The sequence below is a fragment of the Carica papaya genome, chromosome 8, assembly GCF_054855325.1.
Source record: "Carica papaya isolate Zhongbai chromosome 8, ASM5485532v1, whole genome shotgun sequence".
Lineage (NCBI taxonomy): Eukaryota > Viridiplantae > Streptophyta > Magnoliopsida > Brassicales > Caricaceae > Carica > Carica papaya.
Window position 1 is genome coordinate 4,554,818 of NC_142316.1, and position 23,546 is coordinate 4,578,363.

Sequence of the window (23,546 nt, forward strand, 5' to 3'; positions counted from 1 at the left end):
TCTAAACAAAATTTAAGATCATCTAATTAAAAATTTGAACAACTTCCATATATAGTAAAAAGTTTTGATATGATTAAAACAACAACAAGTGTCATAAGTGTACAATATTTGTATCACACATATATATATATATGTATGATACATTGCTTCATAATAAGCGGCATATGACTAAAACTCTGATAGAAATAAAAGTATTTAACAGTTGAATATTTTACATCGTTATCAGGGAGTGTGACTGTGAGAGGAGAATACTTTCTCCACTTGAAGAGCTAGAAAGAGGAAGGCCAGCAACGAAACAGAGATTCCAGATACCATAATCACCAACATGGTTTGCAGTGAGATATATGGGCAGAGAAAGAACACCACTGCAATAGCAGCACTCTGCCATACCTTCAACTGTGCAAATGCTCCTTCCTGCATGTGTTCCATAATCCAACATGAATTTCCGATACCATGATGAGGACTGGTATTTTTTTTTTTATTTTTATTTTTTCATAATACCAGATAAACAAGTTAAAACAAATGTTGGCACTTTGAAATCTGTGCATCCACATCCATGGTATTATTCCAGTAAGTTAAAATGTTCAACAAAAGTGTTTCAGAATAACTAACAGACCATTTATTAACCGATTCTACGAGCATAAGGGGGAGCACATAAGATGTGATGCAGGAAGAGCCAATAACCCATTTTTGTGCCCCGAGTTGAGGGTCGCAAGCTTCATAACAGATCCAGCCACATTGAGGTTACTCTAGCCTTTGTGCCATTATATCCAATACCTCTTACAAGTTACCAAGGAAGATAAAATAACTTTTGGGACATGAGAAATGTAACTAAGATGTCATCCAGGCACTATTATCTTTATCCATGATTAAGCATATCGGCAGGAAGAAAAATGATCATCTCAAGTTTGAGGTTTACAACGTATAAATTAAAAGTCAGTACCGTATCATGCTCGAAGAGAATTCCAAGCAGAGCACTGAGCTGTGTCATCAATACTCCATCACCAATGCCTAATATTGCTGCCATGATAAGTGGATATATGGTACCGAGTATCCCACCAGTAACACTATATCATGACAGTACAAGCCAGTTGGAAGTTAATATCTCTAAATTAACAAATTAAGATAATTTGATCAATGAAAAACTTCATAGAATGACCAGCACCGACCTATATTTCAGCAGTAGCCAAAGGAAAATAATGGCATGAGCAAACAATCCACCACAAACTATAAAGGTGATTGATGAGAGACCAGAAGTAAGTCGACCAGCAGTCAGCGAACACTGTCAAAGTTTTTAATACCGCCAAGATGGAATTTGTTATTCAACTAAGGGATATGTATCGAAATGTTTCCACTAAAATTCTAATCTAGCGAGCATGGGAACCATAATTTATATCATACTCACTTAAAATAAGTCACAAAAAGGATCTGTATACTTGAAAAACGTTTTGATGGATCATTCCATAGCTTGAAATGAAAAAAGGGTCACAACAAAGATTCACACACCAAGGTTATACTGATACCTGTAAAACAGGCATGAACATAAACTCTTACGATATGCAAGCATTAACAATCCTATCCTGAAATGACGGCCTTGTGCTAAAACTTAAAATCTGGAGGACGTGAATAGGAAAGGCTAAAGCAAACCAAAGGTACTATATTCCCCTCAGTTTTTGTTATCAACTGCAAGAGAGTTTAAGTAAATTTTTTACGCCAAAATATATTTGGTCCTGACGTGAAAAAATATCAAAAATAATTTATTCCCTTTGCTGATGCCAAAATCTAAGCAAGAAATATGATTGGGAACAAAGGGAGGATCCTCAGATTATCTGCTTCACAACAACTTGTATGGGAACTAAATTAGCATATGCCCGAACCATTTCAACATCACAAGAATCACATACCATATGGCACATATGTGAGTAATGACACAGTATGCTATCATGCAGTTGAGCAGAAGAATGTTTGAGAACTAACTGAATATTTTGGCTTAGATGGTGGAGGATGACTAAGGCAGCGAGCACCTACTATATCTTTACCATGTTGACAACTGGAGGTTCCATTACCAGAGGAATCTTTCACATGTTTTGTAGTGTGCCTACCATCACCCAAATTGAAGATTGCCACAACTCCTACTATGTACTCCTTCAGTAATCACTGATCCTCATCTTACTAGGGGTTGTTCATTTCCCTTTCAGGCTATTATCCCTACAGCAGGTTTTTATTACTTCGAACTATACATCCTCTCCACACATCACGAGGACAACTAATAATATATAGGCAATTAGGATGAACACATTTGAATAATGTGCACACAAATCAATTAGGTACCTACTTCAAAAGATGCTTCTAATTTTAAGAGGTTAAAGCACCATTTGTTGGTCCTTGAAAATATAACTACACAGGAACACATGCATGCTAGCATTTCCATTTTTGTGTTACTTCAGTATTAAAAAAAAAAAATGTTTTAGAAAACACCAAAAACAAGTTTATATATTTTTATAACTTGCATCTTTTATTTCCTAAACATCTTTTGTTTCCAACCACCTTATTTTCATGCATAAACACATATAGATATAGAAAATGACACTAAAATATTTTCTAATATGATGAACAGAACCTTATTCTTTCCAGCCTCCAATACTTACTATTGCATCAAAAGCCCCATAAACAGCCATTGCTCCAGCAACGCCAGATACACCAATTGCTGGTTTTACAACATCCTTGGTGAATTCAGCCCTATCAGAAGAAAATAAGATCTCTTAATCTAAATCATCATTGACAAATGCAAGCAACAGATAAATAATAACTTTTTATAATGAAAAAACGCAATAGAGAGTACACATCTAATCCAGTAGTACCATACAAACGCCTGTTGTAATCCTGAATATGCCATGAGGGGGACAATTAATAGCATCCGTATATCGAGCAACGGAGTGATTATTGACTTTAACAGAGACACCAAAGAGGAATAAAAACTGACAGAAGAATTTGGAGACCCTTTCTCGCATTTACCATCTGATTTACGTATGAAGAACATAAGTATGCACCCTAATGTCACAATGCAAAGGAACACCGTGAACAATAATGTAGTGCCACTGGTACTTCCCTCCTGCACTAATTTAAAAATATTAAATGAGCAACAGTTTTGCAAATTCTTATTCGATAGAAAGCCAAATCATCAATAATAATTCAACCGAAAGAAGGGTATGTGTTTAGTAACTCAGTGCTTATTCTCTTTATATAACACGCATCTCACATGTTTACTAAGCAAAAAATATGCTAGACAATCTCCTAATGGAGCAGTTAATGTTGCCCATGATTTTTCCAAAATGCTCATGAAAGTTAAAATAAACTTAAAATGCATGCTTGCAATTTCTCAAGTACATATGACTTGAAATGTTTTTAAAAAATAACCGTTAGTGCTGGTATGCCAACAAGCCAATCACATTAGATGATATGGGGCTACTATTGTAAACGATTTAGTTCAAAGATTATAACAAAAGGCATATACTATTTTGTTTTATCACTTGTTGCTTTAATGAATAATTAAGTTCACAAAATGAAAAGTGTCTTACGAATTGATCAATGCCAATGTGGTTGTAATGAAATATAATAATGAGACATAGTGACTTTCAACATAATCCAATAATATCCCTAGTCATAGGATCACTAAGGCATGGATAGCATGGATTTCTAGTAGACTAGTTGATGCAGGTAAGGGTTAGTATTATTCAGTCTGGACAAGATATTAGACCGGACAGGATAATATGCTCAATCCAGTCTTAGTACAGAAATTTCTGGACCGAAATTTCTAGTCTATTTCCAGTTTGGACTTGATCTTGTCCGGTCCAGACCGTTTAATTTTCATAATATTAGAAATTAAATTATTAAATATACAGATTATATAAATGTGTATTGTTTTATTGAAATAAAAAGTACAGTATAATTCATCAATTTACAAGCACTGAGGAGATGTCAATCTATATACAAAAAGTTTACGTGTCAATCAAAATATCAATGAAGTCCCAAAATCCTCCATTATATAAAAGAGGATCACCCAAAACCAAAAAACTCAAGGTCTGGAACCGTCTATCTCTAACTCTATCAAATTCATTTTCCATTCCTCCAAAACTCTCCTATTTCTATATTTCCACACCACTTAAAAGATAGTAATGGGAGCGAGACTCACATTTTTCTTCCCTCCACTAATTCCTCTCTAAACCCAAATCTCTTCCTTTACTGAACCAGCCATCATCTAACTGATCCCAGTAACTCATAAGCCATGGTATATAATTTATATGCAAGGGGGCATCAAATAATGATGTTATTGCAAGACTCCACCTCCCTCTTGCATAGAGAACATCTATTCACCAAAAGCTTTCTCATCCTCATAAGCTTGTCAAAAGTAAGGATACACCCACGACCTGCTTTCCACACAAAGAAAGCAACACATTGGATCGAGCATTACCCTTCTAGATTTGCTGAAAAGGAAAACTGGTTTTCGTGTCTTTCTTAATCAAGTAATTATAGAAGACCAGACCGAGAAAGTCCCTCTGGTATTAAGACTTCAGATTAGTTGGTCATTGCTCTTATTAATTGATGTTAAAGAGAGTGTATTGAGGAGAGTTTCATAATCATTCAATTTTTTTGTAGCTTCCACATGCCACTCTCTTTCCCTCACATTATCTTTGAATGCTTCAAGAACTGTGATATCCTTGTGTCGTGCAACAACATAGATATGCGTAAACTAATCTCTGAGCAATCCCTCTCTAAGCCAAATATCCTACCAAAAACTAATTCTGTCACTAGTGCCAATACTCCACCTGATGAAATCTTAGAATTCATTTATACCCATGCATATATTTTTCCACATCCTCTTCCCATGCAATCTAGTCAATACTCTGGAGTACCACCTTCCATCCGTGATGTCAAACATCACCACTATCATCCTCCACCATAAGATACCATTTCTTGTATGAATCTCCCTAAGCACTTACCCTGTAAGGCCAGATTCATCTTGAATAAAGATCTCAACCTCAAATCTCCCTAAGAAATTGACTTTTTGATCTTATCCCACGCCACCAAGTGATATTTTTTTCTATCCTCAGACTTGCCTCAAACAAATCTACACTAAATTGATCCTAGCATCTTGTTAACACTTACCGGGATTGTCAAAAGGGACATGTAATAAATAGAAGGTTGGCCAACATATAATAAGTGTAAGTCTCCCCTTTATGGACAGGAGGTTTCTTTTCTATCCCGCCAACCTCCTCTCATATCTCGCAACCATAGGATCCCACATACTCACATCTTTTTATTTGGTTCCTAAAGGTAACCCCAAGTACTTAATCAGCAACTCTAACACTTTTACATCCCATGACTCTTGTCAATCCAGGAGTATCTCTCCTTTATCCATTTTCACCAACTCAGAGTTGGTTAAGTTGATATTTAGACCAGAAACTGCTTGAAAACTCATTACAATGCATCTGAGTTAAGCATTGTCCTCTTGTCTGGTTCACAAAATACTAGAGTGTTATTAACGAAAAATAAGTGGCTTACCTCCTCTATATGCTCTTTTACCTACCTTTAAACATTTAAAAAAATCCAACTCTCTGGTTCTTAGCAATATTTTGTTGAAGGCTTCCATGACGACGACAAAAAATATGAGAAATAATGGATCAACTTTCCTAAGACCTCTGGAGGTATTGAACAAAGAAGATGGACCCCATTCACCATGACCGTAAAAGAAATTATACTAATACAAGAGGTAATCCACCTGCACTATTAGTAGCTTAAACCAATCTCTAAGCATATAATCAAGAAAGCTCCAATTTACATGACATCTATAGTGATCCAAGCTTATGCAATGTAGTTCCCATAATGTTTGCAGATATTCTTTTTGGTCAATCTTGGCTTTATGATCAAAATGTTTAATATAATGAGACTACCAATACTTACCATCTTACATTTTCTGAAAAGGATGTAATTTTAGAACCTATGATTATAGAAGAGAGAAATAAACATAAAAATCCAAATGCACCTCCAGTTGATAAAGAAGATAAAGAGAAGGACCATATTGAAGTTGAGAAAAAGAACTGTCAATGTTAGTAAAATTATTCTTCTCAAGAAAAAAAAAATATAAATCACTAACATACTGCAAGAACAACACACAGAAAAGCTAAACTTAACATTAAGTACAGCACATAACTTTTCATCTCTCAGCACTGCAAGTGAAACAAGATTTCCAGCCAGCTGCAAATAAATTGGTAGAAAGAAAACTTATTAGGCTTTCACAGCTTCAGTGAAATAACCTAAACACACCAGCATAAATTAATTCTAACATTAAATTTGGATCATATAATTAGACAATTTGCAAAAGATAATAGATGCACCTGGTGGCAGGCAAACATTCCCCAAAATACCCCATTGAAGTTTCCAATCACTGATCCTTCATGCAAATTATAGTCTTTAGCATGATCACGTGCAATTGAGGTAAGATATGTCCCCTGGTGGACCATAATGGAATTATGAACCATGTCATTCTTTTGAAAGTAATTTTCAGAAAGTAAAAAGATAAGAAGTCGAAGAAATCAAAAGAATTCACTTGCACCTGCCCAACCCATATTATTGAAGCTGCAAACCCGAGGTATAGAGAAGCTGGTACCATTGTATACCTAGAAGAATGAGAAGAAATGCAGTTTCAAGAATTATAACAGAAAAGGAAGCAAAAGTTTACAACACTGCTCTTTTTTTTTTGAAAAAAAAGTATTGAACTATATTAGTATGGTACCAAAAAAAAAAAGAGGGTGCCACTCATTTACAAGAGATTTACAAATTAGTTAGTATATCAAGGACATTCCCAAAATTCTCAGCCTTGATGATGTCATGACCTAATACAAGAAAACCAAAATAATTGAACCATCTCTCTCTTAACTTGTTAATATTATTCACAACTCCCTCAAAAGCTCTCAAGTTTCTCTCTTTCCATAAAACCCAAAAAATGGATAGGGGGATGAGTTTCGCAATTTCTGTTTTTAGCCCAACACCCTCCCAAGCCCGAATTTCATCCTCAATCGACCCCGCAGGTACCCAACAAATACAAGGCAAGCCATGCACCAAGCTCCACAATTCAGAAGGAAAAGGACATCTAAGCAAAAGGTGGCGGCAATTTTCCTCATCCCTAAGACACATGAAACATCCATTTACTAGTGTAACACCCCTAGACTTCAGTTTATCCAAGGTTAATATGCTTTCCCTGCAAGCCTCCCAAGCGAAGAATGCCATTCTAGGTGGTGTGGAATTTTTCCAAATTACTTTACTCGGGAAACAGGGAGAGTTATTCAGCCTATGCCTCATTAACCTGCAGCAGTAAGAGCCAACAGAAAACATGCCATTTTTGCTCTCCCTCCACAGTACTTTATCCAGTTTGTTGCCCATTTGAAATTAGGAAATTTTCTTCAACATATTTTCATACTCTTCCACTTCCCAGTCAGTCAAGTTTTTACTCACGTTAACAGTCCATATACATCGATTATGCTCCCACGAATAGGCCTCTTCCACTAGCATATCTTTGGCTTGTGCTGTCGCAAAAATTCTAGGGTAATACTGCTTTAGACAACCCTCCTCCAACCAAGTGTCATCCAGAATCTAGTGCCATTCCCCCTTCCGACTTTCCAAATCAGATTCTCCTTGAAACCAGGCCATCCCATCTTAATTTTCTTCCATAGACCCAGGCCATGACCTCTCCTGTCCACCCTGCCCACACCCGTTAATGCACAACTCTGCCATCTAGCCAAAATCACCCTTCTCCACATTCTTCCTTCTCTCAAGAATCTCCACAGCCATTTTCCTTGCAAAGCTTTATTGAATTCCACCAGTGATCAAATTCCCAAGCCACCTGCATGAATGGGTTTCTTCACATCATCCCACTTAACAAGATGAAACTCCTTGCTATCCTCTCTATCGTCCCAAAGGAATCGACATTTGGATGGATTCCAGTCTTTTTGCAATATTAACCAGAATAGTCAAAGTTATGAGATAGCATACAGGTAAATTTGCCAAGGTGCTCCTTATTAAAGTGAGTCTGCCCCCTTTTGACAAGAAATTCTTCTTCCATCCCGCAAGTCTAGCCTCGAACAAATCAATCACCGGTTTCCAAGTTTTCTTCCCCTTGTACTTAGCCCCCAGCGGAACCCCAAGGTACTAAATAGGGAGTTTTGCAACCAAAAACCCTTGCAAGAGAGCAAACATCTTCCTTGTCACCAAGTTTGACAAGCTCAGATTTATCAACATTGATGTTGAGCCCCGAAACACCTTGAAAACATAGAAGGATGCATTTTAAATGAAGGAGGAATCGCTTTTCTGGTTGGCAAAACAACAAGGTATCATCGGCAAAAAATAAATGAGAAATTTCCATCACCCTGTCGCCACTGCCAATCTCCACTCCTCTAAGAAGCTGAAGCTGTTTTGCCCTTACTAACATTACATTTAACGCCTCCATAACAATGATGAATAACCATGGGGACAATGGATCCCCTTGTCTCAAACCCCCAGAGCCCGTAAGAAATTTGGATGGCCACCCATTTATTAATACAACAAACGATGTAGTTCTCATGCAAGTACTCATCCAACCCCTCCATTTATCTCCAAGGCCCATCCTACACAGCAAGTAATCCACAAAGTTCCAGCTCACGTGATCATACGCCTTCTCCATGTCCAACTTACATACCAATCCTTCTTTTTTGTTCATTGTAAGATCATCAACAATTTCATTGGCCACGAGGACTGCACCTTGGATTTGCCTTCCGGCTACAAAGGCATGTTGGCATTCATCGATGATTTCACTCAAAACTTTAGTAAGTTTATGGGCCAACACCTTCGCCATGATCTTGTATACGCAACCCACCAAACTTATAGGTCTAAATTCTCGAATGTTCTTCGCCCCGTTCTTCTTTGCAATCAGCACCAAGACTTCTTCCAACACTGCTCTTAACTTCATCAAACGGTCGTATCTTCATATTTCACCTCAATATCTTGAATTGATAATCTTTTATCTACTATCGTTATTGCTAAATCAACAGTTACAGTGAAAACTACAGAGATTGCCTCACTGCTTAACAACTCTTTTTTTCTGGACAAACATTCAATACTCATCACATCTAGTTGCATTTATTTATTCTATTACATTTATCTTAACAAGGCCAACATTAAATAAACAGTGGCTTTTCAGCAAACCCACAAGTAATCAAATTTTTTTTGTTCCCACAAGTAACATCACCATTAAGTAATGGCCAAATTTTATAGTCCATTTCAAGGACAAAGAGGCACAAAAACTAAAGCTCAAGATTAATTCAGCAAAAATTGAAATCACTAATTACCATGACGGCACCAAATTTGCAGCAATGAACAGCCAATAACCCGTAGTCCCCAAAATCAAAGCATTCTTGGATCCCAAAAACCGAACCACCGGAGAGGCAACCATAGAGCAAAACATGAAAGACACGTATAATATCCCCAAAGAAATTGTTCCCAAATCCTGAGACAAATTCCAGACCATAAAATGAGTTCAATAATTCACATTCACATTCAATAGATCACCCAAAATATCCGATTCAACTTCAAATATTTGCTTTTTACGTTCAATTTCCCCATACAAACAAGCATAGCCCCAAAGCTAAAACTTCCAAAATAATCTGACAAGCTGAAACACTTCGTTCTCGCCATGACTATAATTTATAATTAAAAATACAGCATTTGACCTTCCCACCAAAATTAGAAACAGCTACACAGTGGGAAGATTACCCACGAACCTCAAGAACCCAGACAATGAAACAGCAGTTCACCTTGTAGACAGTAGTCTCCAGATTCTGAGCAGCTCCGTAGGCAAGGAATACCAACAGGAAGGAAGAGCTCAAAATGTAAACATCTTTGGCATAGTTCTTCGGCGTTTGTATCTGCAAATCATTAACAACCAGCGGTGTCTCTTCGTCACGAGAATCCATAGCTACAGCCTCTTAGATCGAAGTCAAGAGACAACCGCTATAAAGCCCTGAAAGTGGGTGAAGGAGGTCAAAACCAAAAAGAATTAAGTGAAAGAATGCAAATAAGTGAGATCAAAACAAATGTAAAGCCGGCCAGAAGCCGGAGAAGTAGAAAACAGAAAGTGGAATACTCCGGGTGCATGATGCTCGGATGTAAATATTTAATTGTGGAAAACAACAAAATCCATTTGGTGGGAAAGGAAAGTTGGCGGACTCTGAATATTCTATTTTTTCTCCTTTCTTCTCTAAATTGGACAGTTCCTGGAGGAATCAAACAGGATATTTTAACAAACATGAAGGAGAGGAAGACGGCGATTCGACCAAATAAAGACAAACAGATGGGGAATCGAAATAATTTCAATTTCTGCAAGTTTTCTTTTTTCTTTTTTTTGGTTTAATTCTTTGAAGGGTCAGCATCAAGAAGAACCACCTTCAATAATTATGATACTATCTTTCCAAACAATAGGCTTTTTTATTTTTTATTTTTTTTTATTGTTTACTTTTTTGTTTTTGTTGAAAAATAATTAAAATATAAGCTTAACTTCCAAATAAGTAAAACTATTGACTTTCTTATATTGAAAAAAAAATCAAAATACTAAACTGATTAATATAATATTTAAATTAGTTTTTATATTAAATTTTTACCCTTTGATTCTTCTACTTTAAAAAATTTATGCATTAATCTTTGTCCGTAAATTGCCACAAACGTCTTCAGGTCACATAGCTGTTAAGGGTATGCAGCGGTTCCAAAATGAAGTAAGATCGGGATTAAAAGCCACTCAATATTTAAAATAAAGATTAGACTGAATTTGATTTGGTCCCATTCGATCTGGATCAAAATATCAGAATATAAAAATCTAAAATTTTATTTTATTTTTTATTTTTTATTTATAAATTAAAAATAAGATGAAATATAAATACTATTTAATATTCACCCACATAGTAACTATATTTTTTTACATTATCATCATGATTATTGTAGTTGTACTCAAAAGTCTTGTTATAATATAATTTTATATAATAGATACGTATTTTTATACATCTTACAAATTTTATAAATGCACGAGAAATGATTCATATTTAATCAAATTGATTAGATTTCAATACACCTACGACCCATATACGGAATATTTTTAACATTTTTTTCTATACCATAAGAAAATATAAAAAGTCACAAGTTTAAATTGTGTTCTTAAGATTTTATTTGTAAAACATAACTAACTTAAAGTGTGAGAGGCATTTTTTTTTTTAAAATAGTAAACTCTCAATAAACTTTTTATGCTCATCTTGCTTTAGTTGTATAAGAAACTTATTTGGTCAATATATTTTACATATCAGCAACATTGTTCCATAATACAACTATCATTAAAATTGAAGTTTAATAAACTACTAGTCCATTTTGTTTTGTTCTATAAAATTAATTACACTTGAGATGCATCAAGACGTAGAATTTTATTATAAGTGAAGAAATTCTTCCGATTATAATAGATAAAAATTTAAAAGTTTAACACTTTAAAAGTTATATCAATTTAATGAATAAATTATATTCTATCTCGTAAGTGCGAGAATGTAAGAAGAATATAAGAAGCCAAAAGAATAGGAAAATATATATAGTTTTGAATTTGTCAAAAGACTCAAACAACATCATTCTAATAGTAAAAATACACACGAGGTTGAAAATAGATCTTGAATTAAATAACTTCCAGGTGGTATCACAAGTGTCGAACGACCAATGAGTTTAATAAAGTATAAATAAAGGCAACACAAAGAATCAAATCATTAAACTCTCAAGCCTTAACATTGTTCATTGTAAGTAACCTCTTCGAAACAAAAATGGCCGACAACTCTTCCTCTCAAAAGATGAACTTCCAAGCTGGTGAAGCCAAGGGCCAAGCTCAGGTGATCCATTCCTTAATTAAGCATTCTCTTTTTATGTTTAAACTATGTATGTGTGTGTGTATGTGTATAAATATATATATATATATATAGATATTAGGTAGATTGGTGACAATGGTAAGAAGTTGGTTTTGTAGGAAAAGGCGAGCAATTTGATGGACAGGGCTGGCAATGCTTCTCAATCTGCAAAGGAGTCCGTGCAAGAGGTTGATGAGTTCCCTTTGAACTTGGGTGATGATATATCCAAATACTGATGAAGGATTAATTTGATTGTGTTGCAGGCTGGTCAGCAAATAAAAGCTAAAGCACAGGGAGCTGCAGATGCTATCAAGGATAAAACTGGCACGAACAAGAATTAATTAATTATTATTTGAGTTGGATTTTATTTTATCCAATTTTACTTTTTATTATTAATTAGGTTGTGTTTTGTCAGTAGGCATCTAACCAATGCTCCTTTCCCCCCATTAAGAGTGAATTTCTTTATAAATTAATGCAATTTCTTCCTTGAACAAGAGAAAAATGTAACTAAAGCAACAAAGTTATAAAATATTTTTAGGCGATTTTCTACGTTAAGGATTATGATTTGTTTTTAATTTCGTTGAAATTTCAGCACATTTATTGTTGTAATGTGAAATTTATTATGCTTAACTTTTAATATTAGATCCGTAATTCTAGTCCAAAGAACTAAGCTTTTATTTGGACAAAAAGATAAAAATCAAATTAACCTTTTATAAAATTTTAATCAATTTGGACAAAAAAAAAGAAGATCAATTTAGACTTAGCTTTACGCTAAGTCACTTGTCAAACTAAATTTTTCACAAGTTTAACTTTTAATGTACTTTGATTGAATCGTGATCGTAAAAAAACATTATATTAGTTGCTCTTTTTGTGTTAATATGAGAATTGATTTTATGTTAGTTTTGAGTTTTTTTTTTTAGTTTTATAATTAGATTAGTTGATAAAGATATTTTTTATTTTATTTCTATTCAAAAAAATTACTTCAAATAATTTTCAAATAAAAAACCTACTAAAAAATGAAAAAGTATCTTGAAAACTCCTATTTAATTCATATTTTTTTTAAAATAAACTCTTGTTCTAATTTTGTGTCTATACTAATTGTATCATTTCAAAATTTCTCTAAATAAAAATCATGTACATCATGAAAAATGTCCATTTGAAACTTGCTAACCACGTATTATCAATGGTATCATTACGTAGGTATTCACATAAACTTATTTTTAAACTTTGGTCCACTAGTTTTGACGAGGGTGCAATGTAGGTTGCTACTTTATGTGGTATGTATCACCTAATATTCATTTTTATTTTATTTATAAAATAATACTGAAATTATTTAAAAACTAAAAGCTCATTTTCCTTCTTTTCTTACTTTTTAATGTTGCGCCGAATGCCTCACTACTGTAAGCTTCATCAAACTACATGTATCAGGGTATGGTTGTTACTAGCGAGTCATAGGTATTCACACGAAAAGATAAAGAAGCTGCTACCAAGACTAAAAGTAAGAGGGTTTTTAAAGGAAGAGGAGAAGGATTTCAAAGGGCCTAGATTCTTTTATTGTGATGAATTTGGAGTGGATATCATATAGTCCTTAAAGCGACCAAGAGAGAAAGAGAAATTGAGAGAGCTTTAAGGATGAAGGCTTCTTCTTTGACTTTCTTCTTTTTGGTACAAATATTGTATGGAAAATAGGAAACCATCAAATGAAATAGGAAATGAGATAACAAATAAACAACCATTAGTTGGTTAGTTGAGAATTATAACTAAAACCATAATTGTAACCGATCCTATTTGCTAGAGTTTTTTACTTTGGAGTTTGTCTTTTAAAAGTATTTCTACAAACAAACAAGTAAATGTAAGGTGCTTTTAGTAAAAACAAAAGTCAAATATGCTTTTGATATGCTTAAATATAGAAGGTACAATGTATAGTTTTAAAAGATTAGTTACACTTTTACTAAAAATTTATAATTAAAGTTTTAAATTATTTTTATCAAACACATAATTTATGTTTTTTTGATGAACTATTTTTTAATATTATTTTTACCAAACGTCAAATAATTTTTAAATAAAAGTAGTTTCGGTAACAATTATTTTAACAACACTTTTAAAACTCTTATCACAAGCTACAACAACTAAATGCCCACTTTTTTTTTTTTTTGAAAAAAACGATAAAATCTTCATTAACGCAAAACCTCATACAAGAAAGCTAGGAACTGATCCCTAGTATAAAGACTAGCATATCAATGAAAAACTCTTGTTGGTGAGTGAGCTTCCATATTTGCTTATCGGCGAACCCATCTAACATTTATGTTTTGTCTAACCCGAAGTAACTCCTTATACTCTTTGGTGATGACACCCATTTCAGACAAGTTAGCTCTATCAGTATTCAGCACATCTACCAATGTTTTGGCGTTAGTGAGAATTGATCCTTGTTTATGGAAATGCTCAGTGGCCTAGATGATCGCTTCACGAACCACAATTGCCTCCACTATCTTTGATGGACAAAGTCCCTCGTAATGGCCTGAACTTGCTAGGCGGAAGTTCTCTTCCCCATCATGAAAAATGGCCCCAAACCCGTACGTGTGTGTATCCTTGAAAGTAGCTCCATCGACAAAACAGAGCCATTCATTGCTAATATTCTCTTCAGTGATTATTGGGATCCATCAACAAAACAAATGCCCACTTAGTAATTGTAATTTTTATATTACCATGATCATTATAGTTGTGATCAAGAGTCATGTTATTATGTAATTTTATGTAATAGCTATGTAGTTTTGTATGCTTTATAAATCTTATAAATGTGTTGGGGGAATGCCTATTTAATCAAGTTTATTAGATGTTAATGCATCTGCAGCCTATTGATGGGTCTTCTTGACATCTTTTTCTATACCATAAAAAAATATAGAAAAGTGACATGGTTAGAATTGAAATTGTATTCTTGAAATTTTATTTCTAAAAGATAACTAACTTGAGAGTGAGAGACATTTTTAGTTAATATCGTAAACTCCTTCAACTAAACTTCTTATAGTCATATAGTTTTAGTCATTTGAGAAATTTAATTCATCAAATATCTTATATACTAGCAACATTGGTCCATAATACGACAAGCAGTTAGATTGAAGTTTAATAAATTACTATTCCATTTTGCTTTGTTCCATAAATTAATTATACTTGAAATAAATCAAGATGCAGTATTTTATTATAAGTGAAGAAATCCTCCCAGCTATGATGGATAAAAATTTAAAATTAAATATTGTAAAAGTTCTATCCATTTAACGGACGGATTATATTCTATTTTATAAGTGCAAGAAAACAAGAAGAGTGTAAGAAGGCAAAAGAATAGGAAGATACATCTTAGTTTGAACTTATCAAAAGACTCGAACAACACAATTCTAATAATAGAAATACACATGAGATTGAAAATAAATCTTGAATTAAATGATTTTCATGTGGCATCACAGGTGTCAAAATACCAACAAGTTTAATAAAGTATAAATAAAGGCAACATAAAGGATCAAATCATTAAAATCTCGAGCCTTAACATTGTATGCTATAGATTAATCTCTTTGAAAGAAAGAAAAAAATGGCTGATAACTCTTCCTCCCAAAAGATGAGCTTCCAAGCTGGTGAAGCCAAGGGCCAAGCTCAGGTGATATATCCCTTAATTAAGCATTCTCTCTAGTGTTTAAACTTGTATGTGTATGTACGTCTATATATATATATATTTGGTAGATTGGTGAAAATGGTAAGTTGGTCTTGTAGGAAAAGGCAAGCAATTTGGTGGACAGGGCTGGCAATGCTGCTCAATCTGCAAAGGAGTCCATGCAAGAGGTTGATGAATTCCCATTTAATTTGATTGATGATTGATGTCCACATACTAATAAAGGATTAATTTGATTGTGTTGCAGGCTGGTCAGCAAATGAAAGCTAAAGCACAAGGAGCTACAGATGTTATCAAGGATAAAACTGGCATGAACAAGAATTAATTATCTTTTATTATTATTAATTAGGTTATGTTTAGTCATAGGCATTTAAGCAATGCTCCTTTCTCACTATTAAGAGTGGGTTTCTTTTAAATTAATGCAATTACTTCCTTGAACAAGAGAAAAATGTAACTAAAGCAATAAATTTATAAAATAGTTTTAGGCATTTTTCACATTACGGATTATGATTGGTTTTAATTTCATTGAAATTTCAGCACATTTGTCGGTGTAATGTGAAATTTATTATACTAAACTTTTAATATTACATCCATAATCTAAAAAAAACTAAGCTTTTATTTGGACAAAAAGAAAAGATCAAATTAGAGTTAGCTTTTTTCTAAGTCACTTGTCAAACTAAGTTTTTCATAAGTTTGACTCTTAATGTACTCTGGTTGAATCTTAATTGCAAATAAACACTATATTAGTTGCTTTTTTGTGTTAATATGAGAATTGATTTTATGCTAGTTTTTGATTTATAATTAGATTAGTCGATAAAGATATTTAATTATTTTATTTCTATTCAAAAAAATTACTTTAAATAATTTTCAAATAAAAAACCTACTAAAAAATGAAAAAAGTATCTTGAAAACTCCTTTGTAATTCATATTTTTTAAAATAAACTCTTCTTCTAATTTTGTGTCTATACTAATCGTATCATTTCAAATTTTTTTCTAAATAAAAATCATGTACATCATGAAAAATGTCCATTTGAAGCTTGCTAACCACATATTATCAATAACATCATTGCGTAGGTATTCACATAAATTGATTTTTAAACTTTTGTCAACTAGTTTTGACGAGGGTGAAATGTAGGTTGCTACCTTATGTGGTATGTATTACCTAATATTCAATTTTATTTTTTTTATAAAATAATATTGGAATTATTTAAAAATTAAAAGCTCATTTTTCTTCCTTTCTTACTTTCCAATGTTGCGCCGAATGCCTCACTACTGTCAGCTTCATCAAACTACATATATCGGGGTATGGTCGTTACTAGCGAGTCATATGTATTCACACGAAAAGATAAAGAAGCTGCTGCCAAGACTAAAAGTAAGTTGGTTTTTAAAGGAAGAAGAGAAGGATTTCAAGACTAGATTATTTTATTGTGATGAATTTTGAGTGGATATCATAGAGTCTTTAAAGAGACAAAGGAGAGAGAGAGAAATTGAGAGAGCTTTAAGGATGAGGGCTTCTTCTTGGACTTTCTTTTTTTTGGTACAAATATTGTATGGAAAATGGGAAACCATCAAATGAAATAGGAAATGAGACAACAAATAAGCAACCATTAGTTGATTAGTTGAGAATTATAACTAAAACCTTAATTGTAACGGATCTTATTTGCTAGAGTTTTTTACTTTGGCGTTTGTCTTTTAAAAGTATTTCTACAAATAAACGAGTAAATGTAAGGTGCTTTTAGTAAAAACAAAAGTCAAATATGCTTTTGATATGTTTAAATATACAAGATACAATGTATAGTTTTAAAAGATGAGTTACACTTTTATTAAAAATTTACAGTTAAAGTTTTAAAATTATTTTTATAAAATACATAATTTATATTTTTTTGATGGATAATATTTTTTAATGTTATTTTTACCAGACGTCAAATAATTTTTAATTAAAAATAGTTTCAATGAACAATTATTTTATTAACACTTTAAACACTCTTACTACATATTATAATTACCAAACACTCACTTAATAAATATATATTTTTATATTACCACGACCGTTATAGTTGCAATCAAGAGTCATATTATCATGTAATTCTGCGTTTATATGTTTTATAAATCTTCTAAATCTGTAGGAAAGAATCCCTATTTAATCAAGTTTATTAGATTTCAATGTGTCTACAGCCCATTGATGGGGTCTTCTTGACCTCTTTCTCTATACCATTAAAAAACATAAAAAAGTGACATGGTTAGAATTGTATTCTTGAGTTTGTATTTCTAAAAGATAACTAACTCGAGAGTGAGAGACATTTTTAGTTAAAAGTAGTAAACTCCTTCAACTAAACTTCTCCCAGTCATATAGTTTTAGTTATTTAAGAAATTTATTTCATCAAATATCTTATATACTTGCAACATTAGTCTATAATATGACTAGCATTTAAATTAAAATTTAATGAAGTACTATTCCATTTTGCTTTGTTGCCTAAAATTAATTATACCTGAAATGAATCAAGATGTAGTATTTCATTGTAAGTGAGGAAACCCTCCCGATTATGACGGATAAAAATTTAAGATTTAATATTTTAAAAGTATATCTATTTAATGGACGAATTATATTCCGTCTCATAAGTGCAAGATGATAAGAAGAGTGTAAGAAGGCAGAAGAATAGAAAGATATATCTTGGTTTGAACTTGTCAAAAGATTCAAACAATACCATTCTAATAGCGAAAATATATGAGGTTGAAAATAAACTTTGAATTAGATGGCTTCCATGTGGCAATACACGTGTCAAACGACCAATGAATTAAATAAAATATAAATAAAGACAACACAAAGAATCAAATCATTAAACTCTCGAGCCTTAACATTGTACGTTATAGACTGATCTCTTTGAATTAAAAAAAAAATGGCTGATAACTCTTCCTCCCAAAAAATGAGCTTCCAAGCTGGTGAAGCCAAGGGCCAAGCTCAGGTGATCTATTCCTTAATTAAGTACACTCTTTTATATTTAAACGATGTATGTGTATGTATGTATATAGACATATATATTAGATAGATTATGAAAATGGTGATGTTGGTTTTGTAGGAAAAGGCAAGCAACTTGATGGACAGGGCTGGCAACGCTGCTCAATCTGCAAAGGAGTCCACGCAAGAGGTTGATGAATTCCCTTTGAACTTGGTTGATGATTGATATCCAAACACTACTGAAGGATTAATTTGATTGTGTTGCAGGCTGGTCAGCAAATGAAAGCTAAAGCACAAGGAGCTGCAGATGCTATCAAGGATAAAACTGGCATGAACAAGAATTAATTATTATTATTTGAATTGGATATATACGTTGTCCAATTTTATTTTTTTTATTATTAATTAGGTTATGTTTGCCATAGGCATTTAACCAATGCTCCTTTCTCGCCATTAAGAGTGAATTTCTTTTGAAATTAATGCAGTTTCTTCCTTGAATAAAGAGAAGAATGTAACGAAAGCAACCAAGTTATAAAATATTTTCAGGCATTTTTCACATTGAGGGTTATGATTGGTTTTAATTTCAGTGAAATTTCAGCACATTTGTTGGTGTAATGTGAAATTTATGATACTGAACTTGTAATTTTAGAGATATCCATAATTTAGTCCAAATAAAAAGAAATAATCTCTTATAAAATGTAAGTTAGAACGAGATAAAAAATTATATTAAAAAATATATCAAAATTAGACTAAAAGTAAAAAGGAAATATAATAAAAAAAAAAATTCACACTTATGGACAAATAAGTTAAACCCCGATAATTCGAATCTCTTTTGCAATATTCTACACCCCTAAGGTAACAAATTATTATTTTTGGCTTGAGAGTTTTGTTCCTCTCTTATTCTATATTTTTTCTTCCAAATAATATCTCGCCAATCTAAAATAATTCTTTTTTTAATTGAAAGATAATGAATATATTGTAGCTTGCATTTACTTTTTTCTTAGAAACAAAACAAAAAATTGCAATCATGCAATGCAACTGCTGGCAGGATCCAAGGCAAGATTCTAATGAGACTTCATAAATTGAGTTGCTTTCGCTTCAATTATGTATTTGTATGTGTGTTTTGACCGTGTGCATAAACCTAAATTATGTATAAAGAATTATAATTTTTTTTTTTTCTGCAGCTCTAATTCATTTGTAGGAATTTTGGACTGCATGTTTGCTATCTTAAAGTGACATATAAAACCATACTAAAGGAGCAGTTCTGGGACCATACAGCATAAAAAAACCTTTCATGGAATACAGATCTCAAAAACATGAAGCTCTATATGGACTTCCACAGCTTAAAGTGACATGTAAATGGCTTCCAAATATGGAGACCCACATGCTCAAAATCATAAATTCAAGTTGCTTTATATATTTTTTATGCTCCAACTTATATTCTAATTATTTTCAGTCATATTTCAATTTTTATTGGATCTTCTTGTGTGACATATGAGAATGAATATGCATTGAAGTCATTAATTCAAAACGGGTGTGATTCCCACTTATTTAACATAAAAATATGTTAAAACTAGAGTTTATCTCAAAAAATTTATGGTGGTAGTAGTTAAACTGGTCACTGTATAAGTGATTGGAGGCTCAAAAAATTTTAGAAAAGTAATTTTTAATTTAAAATTTTTTTGAAGTTGCCACCTATCCTATTAGAAATGTGATCAAATGCTAAAAATTCACTAGTGTATTTTAAGAATTCTGAGTTTGGGGGTAATACAAGCTAAGAACTTGTGAGGCATAATAATAACAAGAAGTAAAAAAATAGAAAGCATGAGTTCAAAATCTTTTAGTTCAAAAAAGCACAAAATTTTAAAGTACAAAATATCAAATAGCAAGAAGCTAAACTAAAATGGGATAATAACAATGAAAATAATAATAATAATAATAATAACAGCAATAATAATAATCTAACATAAAATTTATACAATAAAAAACATCATTAAAATAAAATCAGAGTAGAACATTCTAAACTCATCTATAATCTATTATAACCTTTAGTTTCTCTAACTTATAGTCCGATTGAATTTAAATTTTACGAAGTTCGATTCAACTCTGACCCATTGCCATTCGTAATTAAAATTAAATAATTGTTATTTTCTCAAAAAAATAATTATTACGATCAATCATTACAATATCTTAAAATGAAATTATTAACATAATACCCTGGATAAGTCTCATATTTGGCTTGTTGAACATATTATAATTACTAATAAGAGAAGAGTCAATATTGTTCCCACCAATTTATCCCATATAATATGCTTATAAATGGAAATCATGCTCATATTCACATTGTTTAAATATACATAAATATTTTTAGATATAGCTTACATATATTGGGAAAATCATTTATTTTGATGTGTAAAAGAAAATGTATTAAAGAACATCTAATTCAAAAAATACTATTGTTAGAACAACAAAATAATAGTTATGAATGACTAAATCTAGTTCATATCAAGTATCAGAAAATCAGAACTGTTTACAAACCAAATGCAAAATCTGCTAACATAATTGAACAAACTTTGCTATGAATTTAATAGTAAGTCTACAAATAGATTACAAAATCCATTGATGGTTCATCACTTTCTAAGGAGCATGAGTGAAGAAAGAAGAGGAGAAAAGGTAGAAAGGGAAAAGAAAATTAAAAAAATAAATAGATAAATAACTTATTTAATTTTCAAAATTGAACAAAAAGTTAGCTATTCACTTAAATTAGGTACTTTAGGATAAAGATAGATCATACATTAATGAGATATGTTAATATTTAGGAAATGAAATCATATAAAAGTAATAAATTAGTGGTTAGAGAAACCTAAATTATATATAACTAAGGAAATATGCAGCATTTAATATTATCAAAATTGTTTATTAACTGCATCGATTTAGAGATGACAACAAACAGGTTCAGAAATAGTTTTACTAAAATTGAACTCGTCTCAATTACAGATTACATTGTTTCAAAACCGCTCTAAATCCAACTGAGTTTATAAAAGAAAAAAAATAGTTTCATTTGCACGATCTGAGTTTTTGGTAAAACCTGTCCGATTTTATCCCATATGATAAAAATATTAAATGATGAGGAAAGAGTCGAGATCGACTCACCAAAAGATGAAGTATTGAAGGTGGCAGAGGCAACAACAAGAGATAAAGATGCTGAGTGGTGAAGGCGGGGATGTCAGAAAGCCTATCACCTATGGACTATGGAGTGTGGAAATTGGAAGGTAGCCGTGTGTGAAAACATTGCAGAGCTTCAAAGGTATAGAGGCTTACAGGCAGGCGACTAGGAAAGGCAAAGATAAAGAGGAAAGTGGCTATGCTACTAAATGAAGATTGGACTTGGGAGAGTTGGAGAGGAGATTGTGTCGACTAGAGTAGTGATAGAAGTCCTCTTTACAGCTTCTTATCTTTTTTAATATCTTAGAAAATATAATCTTATATGTATATATAGTGGGGGATTGGATTTGTATGAATTTTTTAAATGTAAATCTTAACTCGTCCTGCATCGACAAGACAACTTTAGAAAATCCTATAACCAAACCCGGTCTACTTGGGTTTTACTTTAAACCCTCAATGATCTTCAGCAAGATGGATGCTTTTTTGACAGTTCCATATCTATTCGCTTGCATTTGCCACCACCCCAACTAGCAACTCAAAGGCAAATCAAACTCTCAACTCATCATTAACAGCATAACTGTTGACTGCAATATCTCTTATCCCAACACATACTCCAACATGCAACAACTCACCCCATAAATGTATCAGGTAAACATTAACTAAAATATACTCTCTAAAGGTTTTAAATTTTTTTTTTTTTTTTAAAAAAGGTTGTGTTGATTAAAATTTATTTATTTTTTGATTTAATTATTAGTTTATTTGTAGAAGTAAATGAAAGACTATAAATTTAGCATCAATCAAATAATATCTTAGTCTCCTCAAATTTATACTCGTCAAATTCTTAATAAAAAAACTTAAAACACATTAATTTAATTAATATTTTAAATAATCATTATCTATTTTGCAAAAATAATTGAAAATCTTTAAGTTTCTTCCTTCATTTTAGTCCTTGAGAAGTCTTGATGATTTATTTTTTAATTAATATTTTTTTTAAAATTTTAGTTCTTTAGGTGAAAAAATATGTACATGTGAAACATTTTAAAAATTATATCCTTTATATATTAAAACAAATAGTAGTATATTCTTTGACTAACAATTAAAACTATAAGTATCAAAATTGATAAAAATAAACAACAAATATTAAATTCAAAATATCTCATACTGAGAAAAAATTAAACTATAATTTACCTTACACTATAATTAATTACAAAATTAAGCATGCTTACAACATTGACGACATAAAAAAGCTTTTGTAAACAAATTTTTTATTATCATACGGTGTTCATAAAACTAAGTAGCTAACTAGAGTTCTTTTAGAGAGAGAGAGAGGATTAAAAAATTTATTAATAATATAGTCGACTGAACTATAACTATTATTGAACAACAAATAATATTGATCCAAAAGATATGAAAGCAACCACAATAATTATTTTCCAAAAGAAATAGTTACACTATTATTGAACGAATAAGACATGATCTATGTAGTAAGGATAAAAAATAGAAGCAACCCTAATGGCATGATCAATTAGATGACTCCTTATGTTCTTTTGCCACATTGACTGCAGAATTTGCCTCTGGTGCAGTAGTTGGAACCATGGACGGTGTCGACTGAGATGGAATTATTTTATGGGTTGGTGGAGTCTCACTTGATTGTGCTTGTGCGGTTGATTTAACAACTTGTTTCACGACATCTTCACATGATGGAAGTGATGTGAGGTCATCAAGAGAAAAGATGATGTTTTGTGATGGTTTTCGTTGGTGGCAAGGACCTTTGAGGGACATGTTTAGGTAAATAAAAGAGATATGGTGTTTT

The 23,546-nt window shown here is 32.1% G+C and overlaps 4 protein-coding genes across 5 annotated transcripts; 3 read left to right on the plus strand and 1 right to left on the minus strand.

Moving 5' to 3' along the window:
- Positions 1 to 50: 50 nt before the first annotated feature.
- Positions 51 to 10,445, minus strand: LOC110807006 (Major facilitator superfamily protein). Of its 2 annotated transcripts, none has more exons than XM_022032024.2 (11): positions 10,175 to 10,445; positions 9,846 to 10,051; positions 9,381 to 9,538; positions 6,614 to 6,677; positions 6,396 to 6,509; positions 6,211 to 6,255; positions 2,862 to 3,112; positions 2,649 to 2,739; positions 1,170 to 1,282; positions 944 to 1,067; positions 51 to 414 (listed from the first exon to the last, which is right to left on the minus strand). In XM_022032024.2, exons 2-11 carry the CDS (start codon positions 10,002 to 10,004, stop codon positions 223 to 225), a joined length of 1,311 nt encoding a protein of 436 aa, XP_021887716.1. In that variant the 5' UTR covers positions 10,005 to 10,051; positions 10,175 to 10,445; the 3' UTR covers positions 51 to 222. The 2 variants fall into 2 exon arrangements, with proteins under 2 accessions (XP_021887716.1, XP_021887715.1); XM_022032023.2 differs by having other exon boundaries at positions 6,193 to 6,255.
- Positions 10,446 to 11,813: 1,368 nt separating this feature from the next.
- Positions 11,814 to 12,506, plus strand: LOC148240399 (stress-induced protein KIN2-like). The gene is made up of 3 exons (XM_088209420.1): positions 11,814 to 11,942; positions 12,077 to 12,145; positions 12,221 to 12,506. Exons 1-3 carry the CDS (start codon positions 11,877 to 11,879, stop codon positions 12,296 to 12,298), a joined length of 213 nt encoding a protein of 70 aa, XP_088065546.1. The 5' UTR covers positions 11,814 to 11,876; the 3' UTR covers positions 12,299 to 12,506.
- A 2,961-nt stretch (positions 12,507 to 15,467) lies between these two features.
- LOC110807023 (stress-induced protein KIN2-like) lies at positions 15,468 to 16,103 on the plus strand. The gene is made up of 3 exons (XM_022032039.2): positions 15,468 to 15,603; positions 15,717 to 15,785; positions 15,863 to 16,103. Exons 1-3 carry the CDS (start codon positions 15,538 to 15,540, stop codon positions 15,938 to 15,940), a joined length of 213 nt encoding a protein of 70 aa, XP_021887731.1. The 5' UTR covers positions 15,468 to 15,537; the 3' UTR covers positions 15,941 to 16,103.
- A 2,364-nt stretch (positions 16,104 to 18,467) lies between these two features.
- Positions 18,468 to 19,124, plus strand: LOC110807021 (stress-induced protein KIN2-like). Its single transcript, XM_022032038.2, has 3 exons — positions 18,468 to 18,578; positions 18,693 to 18,761; positions 18,839 to 19,124. Exons 1-3 carry the CDS (start codon positions 18,513 to 18,515, stop codon positions 18,914 to 18,916), a joined length of 213 nt encoding a protein of 70 aa, XP_021887730.1. The 5' UTR covers positions 18,468 to 18,512; the 3' UTR covers positions 18,917 to 19,124.
- The last annotated feature ends 4,422 nt before the right edge of the window (positions 19,125 to 23,546 follow it).

Bases quoted from the DNA above. Each gene is read 5' to 3' on its own strand.
- LOC110807006 (XM_022032023.2), bottom strand. From the start codon at position 10,004: ATGGATTCTCGTGACGAAGAGACACCGCTGGTTGTTAATGATTTGCAG. The intron at 6,256-6,395 runs GTGCATCTATTA...ATTTATTTGCAG, and splicing joins GAATGTTTGCCTGCCACCAG to CTGGCTGGAAATCTTGTTTC. The intron at 1,283-2,648 runs GTAAGTATTGGA...AAACTTTGACAG, and splicing joins ATGGGGCTTTTGATGCAATA to TGTTCGCTGACTGCTGGTCG.
- LOC148240399 (XM_088209420.1), top strand. From the start codon at position 11,877: ATGGCCGACAACTCTTCCTCTCAAAAGATGAACTTCCAAGCTGGTGAA. The intron at 11,943-12,076 runs GTGATCCATTCC...TTGGTTTTGTAG, and splicing joins AAGCCAAGGGCCAAGCTCAG to GAAAAGGCGAGCAATTTGAT. The intron at 12,146-12,220 runs GTTGATGAGTTC...ATTGTGTTGCAG, and splicing joins CAAAGGAGTCCGTGCAAGAG to GCTGGTCAGCAAATAAAAGC.
- LOC110807023 (XM_022032039.2), top strand. From the start codon at position 15,538: ATGGCTGATAACTCTTCCTCCCAAAAGATGAGCTTCCAAGCTGGTGAA. The intron at 15,604-15,716 runs GTGATATATCCC...TTGGTCTTGTAG, and splicing joins AAGCCAAGGGCCAAGCTCAG to GAAAAGGCAAGCAATTTGGT. The intron at 15,786-15,862 runs GTTGATGAATTC...ATTGTGTTGCAG, and splicing joins CAAAGGAGTCCATGCAAGAG to GCTGGTCAGCAAATGAAAGC.
- LOC110807021 (XM_022032038.2), top strand. From the start codon at position 18,513: ATGGCTGATAACTCTTCCTCCCAAAAAATGAGCTTCCAAGCTGGTGAA. The intron at 18,579-18,692 runs GTGATCTATTCC...TTGGTTTTGTAG, and splicing joins AAGCCAAGGGCCAAGCTCAG to GAAAAGGCAAGCAACTTGAT. The intron at 18,762-18,838 runs GTTGATGAATTC...ATTGTGTTGCAG, and splicing joins CAAAGGAGTCCACGCAAGAG to GCTGGTCAGCAAATGAAAGC.